The 19,428-nt window shown below is 40.4% G+C and overlaps 1 protein-coding gene across 2 annotated transcripts in view; it reads right to left on the bottom strand.

Annotated features, from left to right (window-relative positions):
* Window positions 1-19,428, bottom strand: part of LOC149580615 (transcription factor GTE6-like) — a 152,761-nt gene that overhangs the window by 61,413 nt on the left and 71,920 nt on the right. For both annotated transcript variants that reach the window (XM_089792406.1, XM_089792398.1), the window contains exon 3: window positions 15,867-15,944. In XM_089792406.1, coding sequence (XP_089648532.1) covers window positions 15,867-15,944 — 78 coding nt within the window. The remainder of the gene's footprint in view (window positions 1-15,866; window positions 15,945-19,428) is intronic.

The raw sequence follows: 19,428 nt of genomic DNA, 5'->3' as shown, positions 1-19,428 counted from the left end.
AAGTGGCTGCTTGTTCATCCCCTAACTGGATTGAACTTAGAGGGCAACAACCAGAACCATGGCATTTTGTTCCCCAAATTCTTAAACCACTTGGCAATGTTCTGCAAGTGGAAAAATCCAAACTTACTTTACCACATTTATATGCTAGAGTACTTGTTACGCTTGCGCCAGAAGTTTGCATACCAGAAAAAATTGCTTTAAACTTTGAAGATACTACTTTCGAGTAGGAACTCATTCTACTCAGTAGCCTAAATGCATGTTTCATTGTAAACAGAATGGGCACACTAGAAAAGAATGCCCCTCTCTCAAGATTAATCAAAAAGGATCAGTTGAAGTTATTAAGCAAAAAGAATTTAATTCCTTGGATGATACACAAAACATCCCTAACAGTAATAAGGGACACATTGACCCTAGCAAAGATTCTTTGGGTTATGCAAAATAATATTTGATCCTAAAAAATTCTGAAGGCACTAATACAGAGGAGAGGAACAAATTTGTTTCTCTGTCAAATCCTCTTTTTAAAGATGAGTAAGTTGTAATCCCTCACACGAAAGGTAGTAAATCTCATCCCATATCCCTAAACCATGATCAAACAGATGTGTCCTCCAATATTCAAAGAGCCCAAGAAAAGAAAAATGCCCAACAATTGGCTCTAGAGATCATCAAAGAGAGTGCTGATAAAACTAGAGGTTCCAAACACACACCTTTGGAACATAAGGATACCCATGGATGCTTCTGCTAACATGGAAGAGGAAAATCCCAATAACCAACTAGCTGTTGTACCTCACTCTTTGGATAATACTAATGAGGAAGGGTTGACAGAAGCTATTAGTAAAAGCTACAAAAAAATAGAGAAAGATCATGGAAAGAAGTTCTAGTTCCAAGTCTGCTAACTTGAGTAACATGTCCAAAAAAGCAGAATTCCCTGATTGCTTCAACAAGCTCTATAGAAACCAAAATCCCTCCTAATCCAAAATATGATGATGGACATTGCAAGCTAGAATTTCAAGGTCTTGAGATGACAGATAGAAAGTATGTTGTTAGAGACTGGAAAAACAAACTGCAAAATATTGACCATGTGTTGTTACAAGAAATTAAGATAGCAGTTTATCACTCTTTTACTATTATAAAGTTCATATGGGGTCAAACCAAACACTTTACATCCTCTCATGACAGAGGGAAAGGGAGAGTTTCCATCCTCGTTGGACCCAAATGGGAAGAATACATTATTGGTAGTGGTGTCTCTCTTTGCAGTAGAGAAGTCTGGGTTGCTCGCAATTGGAAAGATAAAATCCTTAGCATTTGAAAAATATATGCCCCAAATGACTATAGGGACAGAGCATCTCTTTGGGACTGGCTAGCAAGGTCTCTTCCCAAAGCCCACTGGATAGTGGCTGGGGATTTTATTATGGTAGAATTTTGGGAAGACAAGTGTGTAGGTATTAAGAATTCTTGGAAAGGTAATGAGCAGTTCTTTTGGGCCAAGACGAAAAGAAGATTGAATCTTGTGGAACTAATCAGTAGAAAGAAAGACCTTTTTCCTGATATATGGTTCACTTGGACCAATGACCAGATGGGTAGGTAAAGAGTCTTCTATAGACTTGACAGAGTATATGCTGATTCTTCCTCGTTTTCATTCTTTGCCTTTGAAGGTTTGTCTCCCATTAAGGTCACTCCTGCTTCTATATCAGATCATTCTCCAATCACGTATTCTATACCAATTGAGGAGTCCTGTGGAGGGTATGCTAGACCCTGAGCCAAAAGTAACTTTAAGCTCAATATCTCCTTGCTTAAAGATCATGATACTTTGGAAGCTATCAAAATGGTAACTCAACTATCTAAATTCTGTAATTAGAGCCTTGATTGCAGAGAACGGTAGACTGATCATACGTTGGTCTGCAGAAAAATGGTCCAAATCGTGGGACAAAAAAGAGCTAAAGACAGAATAAGGAAGAACTTCTTTTGCAATCCAAGCTAATTTCCCAAGAAACAGGTCTGCAACGACAAAGAAACAATAATGATAATTGGCTACTAGTAGAATCAGACTCAGATGAAATTGAGGAAGATGCAAAATTATAAATTCTAGAAGCAAAAAAAAAGAGCTAGGATGAATTGGATACATGAAGGTGATAAAGGAACAAGCTACTTCAATTTGATCAGAGCCAAGCAAAAAAGGGAACTCATTGAAGAAATTCAAGATGATATGGGGCTAGCCTGAAATGTAGACGAAATTAAAAATATATTTTTTAATTTTTTCCAAAATCTATTCTCTTCAGAGCACTCTGCTGAAAACATGGAAATCCTTGATAAATGTCTGGGATTGATCCCTAAAAAGATTCCCCTTTAGCACAAAAAACTTTAGATGCCACATCACAGTCTAGGAAACTGAGGCATCTATCATAGACATGGTCAATGACAAATCTCTCGGCCCTGATGGTCTACCTGCTGAATTCTATTAGCAAAACATTGATTGGGCCAATCTGGAATTGTTTGATCTTTATAATGAGGCCTTTGTAAAAGGTACGCTGGGTACACAGATTAATAGAAGACTTATTAAACTCATTCCAAAGAGTGAAGATAAGTCTCGGTTTAAAAATTGGAGACCCATAACATTGTTAAATTTATCTTATAAGATCGTTGCTAAACTTCATGCTAGAAGAATAACTGGATTTTTAAGAAATTATATCCATTACTCAAACTGGCTTTATATAGGGCAGATATATACTTGAAAATCTTATCACCAGTTGGAAGGCTCTTCATTGGCAAAAAAAGATGGGCAAAATTCTGTGATTGTTCTTCTGTATTTTGAAAAGGCCTATTAGCAAATAGAAAGGTCCTTTGTTATTGAATTCTTAAAGCCTTTGGGTTTCCAGCTATGTTACCCCAAGTTTTCGGGACCGGGGGACGGGAGACAAGGAAACGGGTTTCCAGGACAGTTTTGTTTTTTGGATGGAGCAAGAGACGACAGGGGACAGCTACATATATATATTATAATATAATGTAAATGTAAATTTTCAAATATATTCATGAATTTTATAACCACATAACATTGTCGCATTCATCATAGCAACATAATTTATAATTATCAATTCCATTCATCAAATCAGCATAGAACATAGCATCAAATCAAATCATCATCTAAAAATAGGAACATAAGATGGCATCAAATGATAGAATCCATCTGCCATATATGGGCGATATGTTTAGACTTTAGAGTCCTTGCCTGTGGTTTGTGGAGGAGAATTGAATTTATTGTGCCAAATCTTTCCTAGACAAGTAGTAGCCATCATGTCTAGGTAGTAATCAGCAACAACAATGTATTCCTAGATGATTGTTGCTACTATCAGAGAATTATCAAAGCTTGTAACCAACCTAAGTATTCCTCAACCCAACAATAGTCATTTCCAAGTCTGCAATATGAATATCAAATAGAAGTTTAATTTATAGTCATTTTGAGGTCTGGTTTGTTGAATAAAAATTTGGACTTTCGGTCATAGTTCAAAGCTAAGTTTGTGGTGACTTCCAAAAAAACAAACTTTCAACATATGTTATGTTAAACATAACATGTTTTATTATTTTAATGACTTCCACTGCATGAGGCCCGCGAACGGGCAAAAAATGACCATTTATTAGTATGTTTGGAAACAATTTTATTTTGAAATTGGAAACTCCAATCAGTCCCCACGACGAATGCGAAATGGATACGTAGTCCCCGGGACGATAGACGCCAACTGGAAACACATAGATTGTTTCCAAAGTTTCGGGGATGCTTTTCCGATTTTCTTGCTTGTGTGGGGATGGCTTGGAAATGTTTCTGGCCATCCCCAAGTCCACAAAATCGATACCCAAGACTCAGGGATGGAAACACGTCCCTAGGTAATATAGGTTTCGAGCTTACTTGTTTACCGTATGGGGTAAATAGATTAATACATACAAACAATGAACAAGAACTGCAATACTCCTTTTATTATTCGCATATGCCAAGAGATTACATAATGCTTTCAATAATGATTTACAATGATCTCCAATGGGATATATATACTTCCCGCCGAACCTTCCTGAAGGGGTCCGTCGGCTACATGACAATGCTAATCTACCCGTCGGCTACCCAATGTTTACCAACGACATCAACCCGTCGGCTACACAATATCTACTGACAACTTCATCCCCCCAAAAGAAAAGTCGTCTCCTGGCGATTTCAAAACTAACAAAAATAGGAGACTACAATATACAATATAGAAGAAATATGTGCTAGAGAGGAGGTTGTGATCCTAAAGAATGCTGTTGCCGACGCAATTCATACACTTGATCCGTCCGGATGCTCAAATCCTTTTGAATCCGCATATTAACCTCTACAACTTCCTTTAAAAGAAGCGCTACATCTATAGCCTGGGCCTTAGCTAACTGCAATTCTTGCTCAGCCGCTTCCTTATCCCACAAAAGTGCCGCCCACTCTACTGCCCACGCTGCTTGCTGGCTGGCCAAGTCTGTATTTAAATTTTCTCTAGCCTCCCTCTCTGCTGTCAGAGACCTCTCAACTGTGACCTTGTCTGCTACTCTGTCCGCTTCTACACGCTTGCGAGCATAATAGACTTCTTTGTACAATCTCACTATCTCGTGCACCAACTTCTCCATCAGAATGGTGCACGGCTTCAACTCAGGCTCAGTGGCTCAACCCGCCAACATCTCAGGTGGCTCAACTGTTGGCCATCCCCTGTCCTCAAAGCATGAGCGAAACCACTAAGGACAAACCCACTAGATATAAGCCTGGACCAAATGCAACTCTTTCCGACGAGTCAAAGCCTACAATGCAATGGCGTGTCCTTTCTTCACTGCAACCCACATGGCTCTGAGGTAGTCCCTGCATCTATCCTCATCTGACCCATAATCCTCCTTCGCCACATCGTCCATGGTCCATTCCCCATCATTACTCATCTCTGCCACTCCTATGGTAACCATGTCCACATCTGGTGCCACCTCCTTCCTAGCGCATCCTCGAACTGTGAAACTGCCACCTCCTATGGCTCCGATATGGCGGCTGGTCCTAAGGAGACCCCTCCATGCCTCGGGGATTGGATGGACAGACCAACCTCTACAGGAATGAGTCGAAACTGTTGCTGTAGAAATGCACTCACTCTATCCATCACCTCCATCTTCTCAGGTTGCTCTGTCTGTGTTGGCTCAATGCTCTCCTCTTGCTGTGCTGGCTGTGTTGACTGTGCCTCCGTCAACAAGGAAGACGAAATAGTGACCATGGCATCAGAGCCAATCACATCCAAATGAACTTGAGGTTCAGGCTCTGGCACTGGCAACTCTACCAACTCCGGGGCTGACTCTTCTGGTGCAACAGGATCTGGTGTACAATCCTAGGAAGGCATGCCCTCGGTCATGGCCATAGGAGAAACAACATCCGCCGCGGCCATCGGAAAAGCAACATCTGTAGTGGTCACCGATGCAACATCTATCATCCATGGGACACCACCTGCCACTGCCCCTGGGACATCTGCCAGTGTCTGTGGGACAACATCTACCACTGTAGGTGAAGTCATAACGACCGGTACATGACGCTGGCCAAATGGAGGAATGTGCGAAGTGGTGGTGGACAAGTGTGTCGAAGTTGGCAACTGTGGTGGGGTGAAGAATTTGGACTGACTCGCTAACTGCTAGGTCACTGCCAACTTTCGCAAAAGTACTCTCTTCCTCGAACTCAGCCCCACTACTCTCTGAAGTGTCCTCCCGTCTGTTGTTCGTGTCTCCATAAGCCTCCAATCCTTGGAATACCTTCTTCTGCCCCGCTGTTGTTCCACCTGTGTCCAAATGTCTTGAATAGAACATTTGAGGCTCTCCTGGCGCCAACTTTCCCCTCGGTGGAACTTCAAAATCATCCATTGGTATCTGATTAATGGCTGCCTCCAAAAACAGGCCAATGGCATGGTGCGGCATAAAGAACGGCCAGTGCTGAAGTGTCGTGAACTTCTCCATCCTGTCGGCGAGGATCGTAACCCAATCGTACATTATGCCATTCATGATGTCGTTCATGAATACAATCTGTGGTAAAGCTATATCCGACGCCCCTGTCAACTTACTTTTGATGACATCCATAATGCATCTCCAGTGACCCTCCCAAATAAAATCTCGCCGAAGCCCTTTGCATTTGGCACCCTTGACCACTGATTCCATTTCTTCAAGCATAAGATCGCAGCCTACTAACTTCACCCAATATTCTTTTTGTTCCTGTGACAACTTGTGGTTCTTGATTTCCACTTTCCGTCCTCCTTGGCCAGGGATACCAAAAACCCTAGTGAAGTCCTTTGATTTGAAGGAAATTGTCATGCAGTGCTTCTTGTACAAAAATGTACTGGCTCTGCTATGCCTACTGTATGATTCTATCATGGTTCGCAAAACTGATTCAAATAATCAAATGGAAAATACTGGAAGTTGTATGGCCCAATGACTTGTGCTCGCACTAGAATTTGTTTAATTACCTCTATGTCCGGAGTTTCTTGCCACCATTTCTGACATTTGCTGCCATTGAGCCCTTCAAAGTAAACCTGTATTCGCCAAGGGAAGAGAACCCAGAAGGAAGGGAATTAACTCGCACAGCGCGAAGTGCCAAGAGAGCACAAGCATGGAGTGAACTCTTCGTCCGCAATACACTTCTGGAACGGACAATTTCACTTAACGAAGACCCTTCTTCACCAAAGAACACAACTGTTGGAAATAAGACAACTGTCAGAGAGAGCGCCGATGTGGGAGTACAAAGCATCAGTGTAGGAGCACAGAATAGCCCCGGTGTGGGAGTGCAGAACAGCGCCGGTGTGGGAGTGCCGAACAACGCCTATACACACAATCAAGTAATAATGGCTAGACCGAAGGAAAAGCTGCCAAAGTTTGATGGTGATGGAACAGCCGATCCAATCCGACATTGTAAAACATGTGAAACAATTTGGAGGGTGAATGGCATAATAGATACAAATGAATGGGTCTGACAATTTCCGGCAACCCTAAGGGGTGTAGCAATTGATTGGTTTGCCGATACAGATCCTCAAAAATTAACAAATTGGGCGGACGTGAAAAAGGAATTTACCACCGAATTTCAACTGCTGTGTGACAACAATGAGATCGTAGCAAAGATATACAACACAAAGCAAGGCAAAAATGAAACAGCTCGAGTATATGCCAAGAAATTAAAAGACTTAATAAACAAGATGGAAAGTAACTCGGCAGATGGGCTGCAAAAAAGATGGTTCATTGAAGGACTATGCCCAAAGTTACGGAAGAAAATGAAGATTGTGTCGCCATCGTCATACACTGAAGCATACAATCGGGCAATGAACTTAGAAAGTGAACAGAAAACAAAAAAGAAGAATAGTAGCTCATCCAATTCAGATGACGACGCATCTTTGAGAGAAGATAGCAGCGATGACGAAAAGAGCAGCAAGAAGGTCTGAGCTCTCCAAAAGGATATGATCCGAATGATGAAGGAATTTAAGAACATGCAGAAAGAAACGAAGGGAAACGAGCTATGGTGCACAAAATGTAAGACAGAAGGTCACACAGAGGGATCTTGTCCAAAGAACCAGTTCTGCGAGATTTGCCAGATCATGGGACATTCCACAAAAGAATGCCCCTTCAATATGAAAACAAGAGGACCTCAACAAGTGCTCCTGACCCAGGAGGCTTCCACGTCAAGAGGGAGCGGAAACACCAATAATGAGGGTGCCATGTCGGGAGGGTATAGAAATAATAGGCGAGGGCAAAACAACAACAATGCCAACAATAATAATAGAAGCCGCAACCGAATTTAGTACGATGCAAACGGCCAACTGATGGTTCAATGCCGAGCATGCAATTTGTGGGGGCCACTTTGCCCGAGACTGTACAACGACAAACACACCAAAGTTTTTATGCAGATGGTGCGGTCCTGGAGATCATGAAGATGCCAAGTGCCCGAAATTAGGAGTGAATTTGATCACCATCAACACGAACGAAGAGGAGGTTCTGGGAATCACACGGAAGCAAACAAAACTGTACCCCGACCTGACAAAGGAAAAGAAGAGATTAGAGGAAACAAAGGTGAAAATTGAGAAGGCGACGCAGGCGGAGAAAGCACACTTGAAGGACACTACTAGTACCTCAGCAAGGAACTACACGGAACAGAACATCGTATGACAGATTCAAACTGAAGTACCAGTCAAAATAAATGATCTGCTGCTCACAATGCCTCAACTCCGATCAGCACTCACAAACATCACTCCAGCTGCTAAATTATCAAGAGAACAAAGAAGGGAGAGGGCAAGTGGACCACGTGTAGAGGACTTGATGCTGGTAGCCCTTACATCTGGACGGCATCTGGTGGTCATCAAGATGGGGATTCTAGGAACTATTCTGATAGACACAATTGTCGACGGAAGGTCCGGCATGAATGTGTTACCGAAGGATACCTGGAAGAAGTTGGGACAGTCGACGTTGGGGCCACCTACATTCTAGTTGCTAACAGTGGACCAGCACGGCATAAACCTCTAGGCATCCTGATGGCACAACCAGTGACTATTGGAACACAACTGTTCCTACTCAACTTCGTTGTCATCCCGCTGAAGAGGAGAGGATATGACACCATTCTAGGCCGAGGATGGCTTGTACAAGTAAAGGTTAAGCATGACTAGAAGAAGAATACACTATCAATAGAAAGCAAGGGACAACGATTCATTATTGATTTACACACACAAATGGTGGGCGAAGAAGTCATATCATCTGAATCCGAAGAAGAGGATGAAGGAAAACAACGATTGGAACCCAATGAGGAAGGAGTCCTACAGTTGGAAGGTGGATCGACGAATGATGATTTGGATTCGGTGAGCAGCCTTTTCCACTGGCAGATGGAGGATTACGAGCTCTTTCCAAGCTGTAATATGTTAAGGATCAACGAAGGTGAGAAAGAAGAGGGAAATGAATGTCCGAAGGAATACAGAGAAGCGGAAGAAGGGTGGTTACGGCTGAAGCTGAAGAGAAGAACATACAGTACGAACTCAGAAAAAGGAAAGATTTCATTGTACAAAACATAGTGAACGGATCGCACGGAAAGAATGTTACATCGAACCACGGATATAGTAGAAAGGTGTCGACAACAAGGAAAACACATCATATGATCTGCACAAGAAATAAAGAGGAAGGGTTTAATAAAAACTTCAACAGTACAGAGTGAAGGTTTTAAAATCAAAAATACAGCTATTGACGGCAAGGAATGGCAACCGACAGAATTCATGGTATGCAACATAGAAAGCCTAAGGGAAAGGTTGTATAATTTGAACAAACTCGAGGAGAAGCGATTGCAGGCACAATGGGCCACGGAGGCGACACAAAACAGGTGGAAGATAGGGCATGAGAAGCATTTGAAATTGAATAAGTTTCAACCGGAACAGCTGGTGCTGAAGTATAGCGGACGGAACGAAATCAAACCGGGGAAGTTTAAGGTCAAATGGGTGGGACCATACCAACTACGGGAAGTAGGCGACAATGGAGCAATAAAGTTGTGGACATTAGCCGGACAAGAAATACCAGAGGCAGTTAATGGTTCAAAGCTCAAGATGTACCGTGCTAAAACGATCCCTTCATCGTTAGAGAGGCAAATCTTGGAGGGAGAATTGATTTTTTTGTAAAAAAAAAATTTGAAAAAAAAAATTAAAAATAAAAAATTTGAAAAAAATAAAAAATAAAGAAATAAAAAGTGGAAGTGTGTCCCGCGGACACATGTCCTGCGAACGGGGTTTTCCGTGAACACTGTGTCCCGCGGTCACGTGGCCGTGAACACAAAGTGTCCTGCAAACACATGTCCGCGGACACCTCTGCCCACGATTTTGCCTTGAAATGCCCACGGTTGGTCTCTTCCTCCACGGCTCATCTCTTCCCGCGTACTGGGTATAAGATTCCGCGGACGTGATTTAATTCCCGCGGGCTGTGCCTTCAAATTTGGTGGCTTACGTTTCAACCTTCCGTGGATTGCGTTTTTAATCTCCATGGGATGTGCTTTCCATGTCCATGGCTTGACTTGTTTAAATCTCCATGGGGTGGTGGCGCAGTTGGCTAGCACAAGTGTTTTGACGTCCCGCAGGTATTCGCAGTTCGCGATGAAGAATTTTGTGGGTAACCGGGCTGCCATTGTTCGCCGTAGGAGAAAGAAAAGTATTAAGGAAAGGATATTTTCAAGAAAGTTTCGGATAGCTAAGAGGACATTGTCAGAACCTTTGTCGTGGAAGACAGGAGAAAAGAGGAGGAACCCTACATTATAGAGAGGCAAAACAAACAAAAGAGGCACAGCAACGGACGAGCAAAGGACCAAAAAAAAAAAATGACAACTCAAAAATGTTCAGAATGAATAATGTATGATGCCGACGAAAAGGGAAAGACATGAACTGGTAGAAAATGCAAGTGGTTGGCAAAAAGAGTGTGGGATCAGAAGAAAATCACGAAAATGGTGTGTTCCATGGAGTCTTGTGTGGCTTTGAGAGTGCTAATTTGGTCTTGGCGGCAAGGGCGATGCCCCTTGACCCCGCCCTGTATCACGACAGGGAGCGCGCCTGGGGCGCTACCCCAAAACCCTGCGGGCTAGGGGCGATGTCCCTTAGACCCCCATTCAAAGCAGTTATCAGTCATGGGAAGTGTGACCAATTGATGAGACTTGGAGTTGTTGCAGGCATAGTGTGCCAGAGGTGGAAAGATCAACGAAGCAAGCCTTTCAAAAGGGGTGATACGCTTTGAGGCACTTGGAGTAGGTGTTGGACGTGAAGCTGTCTTGGTGGATGCATAGAGAGCTCGGGAGGAGCTGACCATCCAGTTGAAGGCAGTGTAGCAACACTTGGCTCAGGGTACCCAGGAGTTGGAAGCAAAGAAAGCAGCACCGGTGGCTATCAAGGTCAACTTGATTAAGGAGACATTATTGTGTTAGCAGAGGCTACAGATGCAACGTGGTTTGGAGACTAGTTTGATGCAGGCACGAAACGAATGTGAAAGTGGGGTGACAGAAACAGATCTATCTTGTTGTAGTTAGTCAATTAATGTATTTTGTTTCTTAATTTGTCTCGGATATTTTGTAATTGTCGTCCGGAGACGACTTTTTCTTTGGGGGGGATGATGTCATCGGTAGATATTGGGTAGCCGACGAGTTGACATCGTCGGTAGATATTGTGTAGCTAACGAGTTGATGTCGTCAGTAAATATTGTGTAGCTGACAAGTTGATGTCATTGGTAATTGTTATGTCGCCGACGGACCCCTTTGGGCAGGTTCTTCGGAACAATATATGTACACCGTGGGAAATCATTGTAATCATCATTGTAAGCATTATGTAATCTATTTGGCATGTGTGAATAATAAAAGGAGTATTGTTGTTACATGTTCTGATTCATTGTCTGTATGCATTAATTCATTTACCCATACGTTAAATAGATTAATGCATACAGACAATGAACAAGAACAGCAGTACTCCTTTTATTATTCGCATATGCCAAGAGATTACATAATGCTTTCAATGATGATTTACAATGATCTTCGATGGGGTATATATACTTCCCACCGAACCTTCCCGAAGGGGTCCGTCGGCTACATGACAAAGCTAATCTACCCGTCGGCTACCCAATGTTTAACGACGACATCAACCCATCAGCTACACAATATCTACTGACGACATTACTTTTGTAAATGGATTGAGATCTTGTTCAAAGATTCTTCCACTGTAATTGATAGCAATGGGGAACTTTTAGTCTTGATACACCTTCAAAGGCCAATTAGGCAAAGGTGCCCTACCCTGCTCTCTATGTTATAGGAGCTAGTGCACTATTTTACCCTAGTAGCTGATGCGCTAAAGAATCTGAAGAAAAATCGAGATCTTTCATATAAAAACACTCCTAGAAAGCTCAATGAGTATCCTCAATCATGGCAGAGCTCCTAATAAGAATCAAGTCATTTACAAGAAGAACAACAATGAGAAGATCTCTTCCTGCCTTTGAATGTAAACTACAGGATCAAAGTGGCATCTAGTTAATCCAGCACGAAAAAATTGTTCATCTTCTCATACCAAGCTTTGTTACCGCATGGGCTAAATAGATTAATGCACACAAACAATAGACAAGAACAGCAGTACTCCTTTTATTATTCGCATATGCCAAAGAGATTGCATAATGCTTATGATGATGATTACAACCATGATCCAAAGTTGTGTATATACCATTCCGAAGAACCTTCCCAAAGGGGTCCGTCTACTACATAACAATTACCTTCTCGAAGGGGCCCGTCGGCTACATAACAATTACCGACAACATCAACCTGTCGGCTACACAATATTTACCAACGACAAGCTTTAGGATCTTGTTTGAAACCATAGAATGAATGACATAGCCTACAAACAAGTGAAAGATCTTGCACAGTACTTGGCAGTTGCTCCATATAGATCTCCTCTTGAAGATCACCATGTAGGAAGTAACTCTAGAGATCCATTTACTATACCAACTAATCCTATGATGCAACAATAGAAAGTATAGGATAAATAGAAACCATCTTGGTTATAAGAGTAAAGTTCTTGGAATAGTCAATACCCTCAATATAGGAAAAGTACTCAACCACTAGAAAAGCCTTATAAACAAACATTAATTACAGGCTCGAACAATACACCACTTTCATCATATCGATTTTCTTCCCTTAGGAAAGAGCAACCAAGTCCCAAGTATGATTCTTCATCAAAGAAAAATACTCTTTTTCCATAGTACTATCCAATTCCAATATACCCAAAGCATTATAAACGTTTTGAGGATCAATAGAAACTACATGACTCAAAGACTAATATCTGAACTGTGGGAACAAGTGCAATGAGTGGGATCACCTAGAAGAGGTCTAGCGTCCTCAAGAATTACACAAGTCGATAAAGGTCAACTAGGTATAGGCAAAGGAGAAGATGGAGTAATGTTAACAACTAGATCAATATCATTCATTAGGAACATCATTATTATGAGGATTATCAACATCATCCTCTGAAATCAAAAAATCCTATGAAGAACTAGGAAGAAGAGAGGAAGAGGCATGTGATGGAGAATCCTTAAAAAGTGAAAGAGTCATCAAAATGAACATCACAGTAAAAATGTACCTCTCGAATGAGAAGATCAAACAATCAATAAGCCTTTACATACTCACAATAGCCAACAAAAACAAACTACCGATTCTTCTCCATTGCCTTAGGTCTACCATTTAAAATGAATGCCAATGCATCACTACCAAATATTTTAAAACAAGGCACCTTGGGCTTCATGTGTGATGAAGCCTCCTCAAGAGTCATATTTTTCACTACCTTGTGAGAAATAAGATTTTGATTATAGTTCACACGAGGTATAAAGGATTTCAACATTGTAAACTTTACCTTAGGCTACGATTTTAGGTAAACTTTCTTCCCATCTATCAATTTGTGGCATAAGACCAATCCATTTGAATCTCCCACAATGACTCTACAAAAAAGTTACTCAACAATATCTAATAGGTCATATGTCAAGATGGAGTTGCGGAGGTGTTTGAAGACTTTAGGGTTTGGGAATAGGGTTTTGACTTCTAGTAATGTAACAGCATTTGCTTTGGCCCTTTTTTGCACTTTGAAAATCCCATCTTGAGGACGTTGAATCATAACATGATTAGCACTGGCAATGCTAAGAAGAAGTTGGTGTCATGGATGCAGCAAAAGGAGTTTAATGGTCGTAGAAGAGGAATCTTCCCTCAAGTGGGCAGACCCCAGAGTTTTGTAGATATCAAACAATGACCGCAGTCGCCTAAAGCTATTGCGTGTGAGAAGCTTGCATTTTTAAGGAGTGGAGTCACTGGAGGAGAGCAACAAACAGATGCATGGAGAGGACCAACATGACAAAAGGTTTGCGATCATTGGCAAAATGGTGGATGGCATGGGGACAACTAAAAAGGGACAGGGGCATGGCCATGGTTCCTTGCAGAAAGTTGAGAAGTCACATAGGCCCTAGCAACAGTTTAGGGGTCCATCTAGGGCCTCATTTCTCCCTACTTCTAAGGCCATCTATTTGGATTTGAATGTAGTGGTAGTGGAGAAAGGGACTCATAATGTGTTTGTTTTCTCTAAGTTGGGTGTGATTGGTCATTTTAGGGGCTAGTGGCCAAGTCTAAATGACTTGCACTCTTGGATAATCAGTAACTAGGAACCCATGCTTGAAGGTTGTATCCAGATTTACCCTGTAGCAAAGGGTTTTTTTATTGTTGTTTTCGAGAATACTCGAGACAGAAACAAGGTTTTGAGTGAACACTTTTGGAGCTTGGAGGAGAAGCGTTGGCATCCAGATTTCTGTCCAGCTATTAAAACTTTTGACAAGACACCACTCTAGGTAAGGCTATCAAATCTTCAATGGGGTGTTGGGTTCAGCCCCTAGACTATGAATGGGTTCCCTTCAGGTGTAGACGATGTTTTCAAACTGGGCATATGGCTGCACAGTGTGGTAAAGAGAAAATGCACAAGGAAGCTTCATGGTGGAAACATTTCTCAACATTATACAGTTGAGAAGAAGGATGGAAAGAAACAAAAAAAATTCTGAGGTTATTGTTGAGGAAATGGTGTCAGAATCTGCTGCAAAGGATGTGCAACCAATGAATCATAGTGAAACTGGCCCAATTGGAGCTACAGGGAATCTGCAAAATGGTAATTTGGTTGGAGGTATAAGAGAATCGGTACAAGTTAAGGATGTGACCCCTGAGGGGAGAGGGGGAGAGGGAGAGAGAGAGAGAGAGAGAGAGGCGGATCCTCCAAGTTGCAAGGGATGGAGAGGACTACGCGGCCAGTGGATGGTATGGTTCAGCAGGAAGATGACTGTTTGGAGAACCATAGGAGTACTCCCAAGGTTGTACCTTTGGGTTGGCAGAATGAAACTGCGAAAATTGAAGATGTTTGGCACATTGTGAAAGGTAAAAAACAAAGAAAAGTGAAGAAAGACAATTCTGATAGGATACTCCAATCTCACTCAAAAGGGGCTGTCAGTGTTAAATCTTAAACTTCTGTATTGCTGTTTTTTGGGATATTATGTTTTTTCAATGGATCCTTCTGGTATTAATGCTCTTCGAGATGATGGTACCCTTGTATGTTACCACCCTTGGTCCGGGCCAAGCTTTTCCCAGTTCTTTAATTAAAAAAAGTCAAAATTACCAAGAAAAACAAGCGCAACGTATAAACCCATACACCAACCGTTATTGTGTGCTTAAACTATTATTTCATTTTCTAAATGGTAGAACAAACCATAATATGTAGATAGATGAACTCACGTTAGCAACTAAGATAGAATAACATTGTCCTCTAGTATATTGAAGAGATCAATCAGATTACATTCGTGGGTTTCAAGATTTCGAGCTATAAGAGGCTTCTCTTAACTTATTTCCATAGAAACCTTGACTACTTCAAAATCCAAATATTTATGCATAGAAAAAAATTATTCAGAATATTTCAACTCAAAGACTCTATGCTGCATGAAATCTTGTGATTCAGTTCATACATGTAGTTAACCTAGGCATTCTCTCTATTGATGAGGTTGTACATATGGATATCAACATACATTTTTGTGACTATTATTATCATAGAACTGAATTTGGGTTTACAACTTTACAGCTCTCCCAAAGATAAGCCATTATTGCAAAGATGTGATAAAAATAAGATTTCTGATGTGTACTAGTGGTAGATGTAACTTGTCAGAAACATACTCTTGTTCAATCCATTTGTTAATGACTTTGCTTCTAGTCTTTAACAGTAATTTTTGTCCATATACTTTCTTTTCTTTCAGTATAAGAAAAAGGGGGGAAAATAGAAACAGAGAGATAGGCGTACATCATTGTAGTTACTCAAACCCTTGTCTGAAACATCAAACGGTTGAATAAATGGCCAACACCATTTGTGTTGCATGATCTGTAAAAAATGCACCAAGAAGTTAATCGGGTAAGTAAAAACTTGTGCAAGCAAACAATCTTCCCATTGTTATACTTCAATGCACTATGTTAAGTGTTCAAGGTGACACAAAATCAATATGAATTATTTTCAGTCCTCATAGTTGATATTTCTGCCAACAAAGTACTAGAGAGCTTGCATTTTCAATAAATAACAATAAATCATTCTACAAAACTTTCGAACATTGTAAATAAAATTGCAGAAATTCTGAGAGAGCAACAATTAGTTAAATCAACAGGCTAAACAATGACTAGAATGAGTAGAAACTCAGCTTACACACTTTCATAAGCAATCTTTAAGGTCAGGCACCTAAAATGGTTATGGAAAGAAAGAATCATGGAGACATGTCACATTTCAAGAAATTGAGACCTTAAAAAAGGAGAAAATCCCCTACAGAGTAGCCTAAAGTGATGACATTATAATCAACTGTTTAGAGTCCAGAAAACATGCAAAGCTTACAATGTAGAAGACAATAATTATCAGACATCTGAGAAATATGCTTACCCAGCCCTTTCTCAGAAGGGGGGACTGTCTGGATTCTTGCATTGTTAGTCAGGATCCAAGACAAAATGGTACTGTCTGCTGATATCCATCCTATAAGCAGCAAAAAATTTAACAGTGGGAACGGAGTTGATGGAGAAACTTTGCTGAATTTTAAAAGATTTTCAATTTATCTGAAAAAGAATCAGATACAATATGAAATGTATATAGGATGGAATCGAAGTCTCAAAAGATAGACAGCTAACAAAAGAAAATAATCTTCATGACAGCTACCAAGCTGAATGTAAGGAATTCTCGTTTCAAGGTAATTTCACTAGAAAATTAGGCAGGAATAAATTTGAGCAGTTCATGAAATTCCATAAAAAGCTCTGTCAAAGTATAAGGAAGTCAAAGGAATCACAATATGGCCCTTGAATTTATGGACCCTTGTGAGCAAAATACATCACAATGATATCAGTGTTATACCCATATGCAGGCAGGGTATCCAGGTGTAGTTTGGGTACACTAACATTTAATTATTTCATTTCAATGAAGCTCTCCATAGGATAAGGAAAAGAAAATCAGAGTTGAAGTCAAAGTAATCATAATATAGAGCTCTCCATAGGATAAGGAAAAGAAAATCAGAGTTGAAGTCAAAGTAATCATAATATAGAGCACTGGAATCCATTATGGACCTATGTCACCAAAATGCATCATGATGATATCCCTGTTATACACCTATGCTACCGAGGTGTCCAGGTTGAGTTTTGGTACACAAAATTTAGAATTAGAGTAACCAAATGTTTAACCTAAACTTAAAACAAATTAATTAAATATTAAAATGAATTCTTTTAAACATTGATCATAAATGCAAAATGAGGTTACCCCTCACAGTTTCTCTTTGATGAGTGATCATCTTCATTGCAAATTTATGCTTCTCAAAACCTGAAAAATGCTTTTTATCTTCATCACCTCTTGCTTAAAACCGGCCAACATCTTTGCATGCTCTTGAACTTCCTTGTTATTTGCTTTCTTTCAACAAGAACCAAAGGGCTTGGGTGGGATCTTGTTACCATTTTAAGGCATAGCTATTTCTGACTATGGCACAACAGGCCCATTGAAATACTATAAGACATCAGATGATATTCCCGTTGTTTTCATTTACTACAGGCATAGAGAGAAAGTATGAAAGATACCAGAGCAGTGAAGGGGATTACGATCTCCTCACTTAGCCTTGGAATTGGTCCAGCTTGGGAATGATTTTACACAACTCAAATCTTAAATCTAAGCTACAGAGATTAAAACACGAACTTAAGCAACCTTAAATCTGTCCTAATAAAATCGAGAAAATTGATTATCCAATATATATAACCAAAAGGCCCGAATTATGCCAGAGATCTTAACAAATGAATAGAACAATAGTCAACTAGCACTAGTAATGCACAAAATTTCTAACCTGAAACGCATTTAAGATTCTAAATAAAACATAAACTGTTTCTCCTATTTTAACATTTCTCTTTTGCACACACTATTTGCTGGAATTAAAAAAGAAACAGAGAAAAGAACAAAATTGTCCCAATGCAAATCCTCTTATAATTGTAATCTGACTTAATCATCATAAAGAGTGCATTCCACCTTGGGCCAAATTGATCCAGTTGTAGCAGCCTTAAAAGTTTAAAAACAAAAAAACTTAGGTTGAATTCTGTGGCTGCTCTTGTACAACAAAACTGAATCCAAGAACTGAAAACAGCAATAATTCTGGATAAGTGCAACTTATTAACATTTTCATGCTTCCACAGTGTTAGCCCTATCATAGTCTTAATCGAATTCATGGTTTGGAACCATTCATCTGATCCCTGATCTCACAATACCTTTCGGGTCAGTTAGTCCTCATCTTTGGTCTTTGTCAAGCCTTCTCTGAGTCGGTTCCTTTCGTACTGAGTCTTGGTTATTTTGAGTTATCTTTTTTAAGGCTTTGAACCTTCGAACCTCTTTGAACTGTTTGAACCACTTTGAACTCTTTGAACTGTTTGAACCACTTTGCACCAGGTTCAAAATGGTTCAAACGGGTTCAAGTGGTACAAACACACTCCAAATTGCTGATGGTGGTGGACCCCATACTCCAAGTTGGATTGACAGTTACAACATCATCATAAGGTGAAGTGGCAGAAAGCTCAGGGCAGTGTGACGAAATGTTATGACATGACAGAACCTCATGAAAAGCAAGACATTTTTGACGGCGCTAACCTTTAAGGGTAATCATTAATTAGAGTGGTTATGGATAATTAATGCATCTCAGGCGGTTTAAGTGATAAAAGGGCTTCTCACATGTGGGTGAGTCATAATATAGTAAAGGAACATAAAGTTAAAAGATAATTATTTATTTCGCCAGCCCTAAGTTGTTAAATCCATTAAACTTCATGGCATGCAAATCTTTCCTCTCCGGCCTCAAGATTCACTATTAGTTATCATTTTAGTTTAAAAGCTGCATTTTCAAGACGACAATTTACTAAGTTTTAAAATTGGCGACGCAAGAGGTGAGATACAAAGGTTTGAGGGAGTTTTCTTTGAGTTTTTTTGGCTAATTCAAGGTAATTTCTCTACAGCCCTACTCATTATTGTTTTCCTACAATTATCATTCTATAGAAGCTAGGTGTTGTTGATTTTCTGTTAAAAAACTATTAGGTCATCTTTGCATTCTCATTTGGTAGTGGTCACACTATGAAGTGTAAAGAGCCCCTAGTTATAGATACAGACCTAAAGGGAGTAGAGGTAGAAGCCATTTTGACCAAATTGTGTAATCGGGCAAATAAACCCTATCCTAGTGAAATTCTTGACACCGGTCTATTATCAGTCGCAACTTTTCCACCAGACGTTATAAGCCCTGAACTAATTATGGAATGCGGAAGGCATTATGATATTTGGTCCAAATGTATCAGGGGGAATGATGGCAAAGTATTGCTTT

This window comes from Cupressus sempervirens, chromosome 1 (genome assembly GCF_028749045.1).
Source record: "Cupressus sempervirens isolate cs-2001-9-10 chromosome 1, ASM2874904v1, whole genome shotgun sequence".
NCBI lineage: Eukaryota > Viridiplantae > Streptophyta > Pinopsida > Cupressales > Cupressaceae > Cupressus > Cupressus sempervirens.
This window is presented reverse-complemented; position numbering and strand designations above follow the sequence as displayed.